Source organism: Triticum aestivum, chromosome 2D (assembly GCF_018294505.1).
Source record: "Triticum aestivum cultivar Chinese Spring chromosome 2D, IWGSC CS RefSeq v2.1, whole genome shotgun sequence".
In the NCBI taxonomy this organism is placed as follows: Eukaryota; Viridiplantae; Streptophyta; class Magnoliopsida; order Poales; family Poaceae; genus Triticum; species Triticum aestivum.
The window spans coordinates 630,793,579-630,796,779 of NC_057799.1; the positions used below are offsets into that span (position 1 = coordinate 630,793,579).

A 3,201-nucleotide genomic window follows, 5' to 3' on the forward strand; every position below is an offset into this window, starting at 1 on the left:
TTTTAAAAACCTGTCCATACATCAAACGAATACACATAATATTGGTTGTAGGCCATCATTAAACTACAAAGTGTTGTCGGCACAGTTGGTTATGGTCCTTTAGCATGCCTTGCTCAAGGTCAAATTGTTCGATCGCTAATTTACACACCATTTTTCGAATATTTACTCGCTTTTTTACTAACTGGCCAATAGAGCTTCAAAAACAAGCCATACTTTTTTTTGGGAGGGGGGAGGGGGAGTTGTACTAAAATTGAGACACATATTTTAAGATGGAGAGAGTATATGTTTGTAATGGCTACGAAGTCATTTGCTTCCATGAACAAAATGGAGAACGAGCTCGCTTTATCAGAAAAAAAAACATATATACCTATCCTATATGTGTCTGAATGTTTTCATGATGTCTAATTTTATAATTTTTTTAAAGGAGGACCACCTCCGGCCTCTACATCAATCGATGCATGCAGCCAAATGTCTTTCATACGAAGTTAGAAGCAGAAACCTTCTGCTAAATTACAAGTGCTAGAGTAGGAGTGACTATGGCTCCATCAACTCGCCAAATTCAGCGGCTCATAGTCATAAGTCTGATGAATAATTCAGAGTCATGTCCAAAAGAAAATAACCATTCAACGCGAGCGGTTAGCTCTCTTAAATCAAGAATAAAGGAAAAATAGTGAAACCGAGAGTGCAAATGTCGGGATGAATATATCCATCTTCGGATGGACGGTTGGCTATCTTCGGATGAACGGTCCTAATAAATTTGTGAAAATGCGAGCACTAGTATGTTCGGGAAGATGATCGCCCGGCAAAGTGCAACTGAAATCCCCGCATCTCGCGTGCAGCTAGCAGGGTGTCGTACGCAGTGGTACCTGGCAGTACGCGCGCGCGCACGTACGTGTGGCAAGCGAGCTAGCGAGGGGTAGGCATGGCGTCCCCACCGGGAGTAGCAAGCGCAAGTGTGCGGGCAAGCGCCGCTCCGATAGCTGCCTCCGTCGATCGACAGTGTCGGATGGGCGGCCAGCCTGCCTGCCCGGCTGCGTACGCTTTGCCGCGACGGCAGCAAAACCGTGCGCCCCGGTGCCAGCCAGTGCTCGGTGGCGTCACGGCGGCGGCGAGCGCAGGTGCGGGGCGGAGGACGACATGGCATCGGCATCGGTACTTGACCGGGCTGGTTGTTGTTGGGAGAGTTAAGAGTGGGCGTCGCCGGCACACCTCGCCTTGCCGGCTTCGGCAACCGCGCCATCTCCGTCATCGTGACATGGCCCCGTGCGTGCGCCGCTGACATTTCAACGGGCGGTTCGCTTGCGTGCGTCCGCGCGCCGCCGGCAAGCGGGTGCAACTTGCAGAGCGTTCCGTCGGTCAATCGCTGGCGCCGGCCGGGCTGGCGTGGCGGCATGGTCCGCACGTCGCGAGTCTAGAACGGCATGCCGTAGGACTCGACGGACTGCCCGTGCGTGCTCTGCTGTGGCGCGGCCACACATCCATTGCATTTGATCAGAGAGGCATACCGCATACAAGTCGACCAGGAAAGATGTCAAGCACGAGCTCATCACATCACGCAAGCATCAGAAATCACAGAGAGAGCCACGAGACCAACATTTTGCAGCAATTTTCCGACGATTTTCTTTCCACTTCATTTACCGGATTCCACATTTCCAAAAGGGTGCAAAATGCAAAGTATCCTCACATGTGGCCTCCATCCTTGACGACGCACACACGCAGCAGTACCCCGACTGTATGTATGTAGTCCTGTACTACACCTGACTCTGTCTGTATCGCTGTATACACCTGGACACGACACGCGCACTGTACTTGCTGCTACTAGTACTAGTATAGTAACGGCGGTGAGCGGCGAACGGCTACTTCTTACTGCGCGGCGCCTTGCCGGCGGGCTTCGCCGCCATGAAGCTGCCCAGCTCGGCGTTGCGGAGCCGCAGCGCCGCGCGGAACACGCCGTTGACGGCGTCCGACACCCGCTCCAGTCGCGCCGCCAGCTCCTCCGTCCGCTTCTCCACCTCCTGCGTCGCCGCGCGCAGCGCCGCCTCCTCGGGGGCGGCGCCCTCGCTGACGCCGTCGAGGACCTCCGCGAGCTTGCCCACGGCCTCGTCCGCGGCGTCGATCTCGTTGCTGGTGGCGGATTTGGCGAGGGCGGAGAGCTGGCTGGAGACCGCGTTGAAGGATTCCGCCCACGGGAGGTCGCCGGAGACCTGGGGGAAGGTGGAGTTGAGGGTGGTGCTGGCGCCGCCGAGGATGGTGGCCGCGGCTGTCGCGGCGAGGGAGGACACGGCGTTGACGGCGAGGACGACGCGCGCGGCGGCGGCGAGCTGCTGTCCCCGGCCGCCGCGGGGCGGGTCGACGAACGGGATGGAAGGGAGCGCCGGCAGGGCAGGGGCCCGAACACCGCGGCTGTCGCGGTCGGCGAGGGCGGCGCGCGCGCGGCTGAGGGACGACGGGCTCGGGGGCGACGACGAGACGAGGTGGAGCGCGAGGCGGGAGAGCAGGCGGCGGCGGCGGAGGCGGTCGACGCGGGCGGCGATGGCGTTGGAGGCGTCCAGGAGCGCGACGCCGGCGTCGAGGTGCGCGGCGACGGCGACGGCGTCCTTCTTCCCGTCCCCGGGCCCGGCGGCGAGCGCGGGCACGGCGTCCGCGAGCGTGGCGGCGAGGAGGTCGGCGAGGCGGGCGAGCGCCGCGAGCGGGGAGGCCGGCAGCGGCAGCAGGCTCGCGAGGCGCGCGGCGAGGGCGGCGTCGAACCTGGAGGTCACGGCCGGCACCACCGCCTTGCGGGGGCCACGGGTGGCGGGGGCGGGGTGGAGGGGGAGCAGGGCGTGGTACTTGTCGGTGAGAAACATCTGGGCTGGCTCGCTGGTGGGCGGTGTGTGGGCTGTGCTGGGCTGAGGAGAGCTCGCGTCGGCGGTGGGTGGGCGTGCGACGAGGGGAGAGAGAGGGAGGGAGGTGGCGGGCGGGGGAGGGGGGATTTAACGGGGGGCGGGTCGGGTTGAGGTGTGAAACGGGGCAAGGCAAGGTGGGGACGGCGACGTGGACGCGAGGCGGCAGGGCCGGAGATGGCGGGTGGCTTTTGTCCCCGGCAACAACGCGTCTCCGGGAAGATGATGACGGGGACGCGAGGTCGCGACGTGGGCCCAACGCGCAAGACGCGTAACGGAAACACCTCTTCTGGCCCTTTTTGCTCCTTCACGCTTCTCT

At 61.2% G+C, this 3,201-nt stretch overlaps 1 protein-coding gene across 1 annotated transcript; it reads right to left on the minus strand.

Annotated features, from left to right (window-relative positions):
• Positions 1-1,595: 1,595 nt before the first annotated feature.
• On the minus strand, positions 1,596-2,962 carry LOC123055153 (uncharacterized). Its single transcript, XM_044479115.1, has one exon. It carries the CDS (start codon positions 2,844-2,846, stop codon positions 1,857-1,859), a length of 990 nt encoding a protein of 329 aa, XP_044335050.1. The 5' UTR covers positions 2,847-2,962; the 3' UTR covers positions 1,596-1,856.
• Between the last annotated feature and the right edge of the window lie 239 nt (positions 2,963-3,201).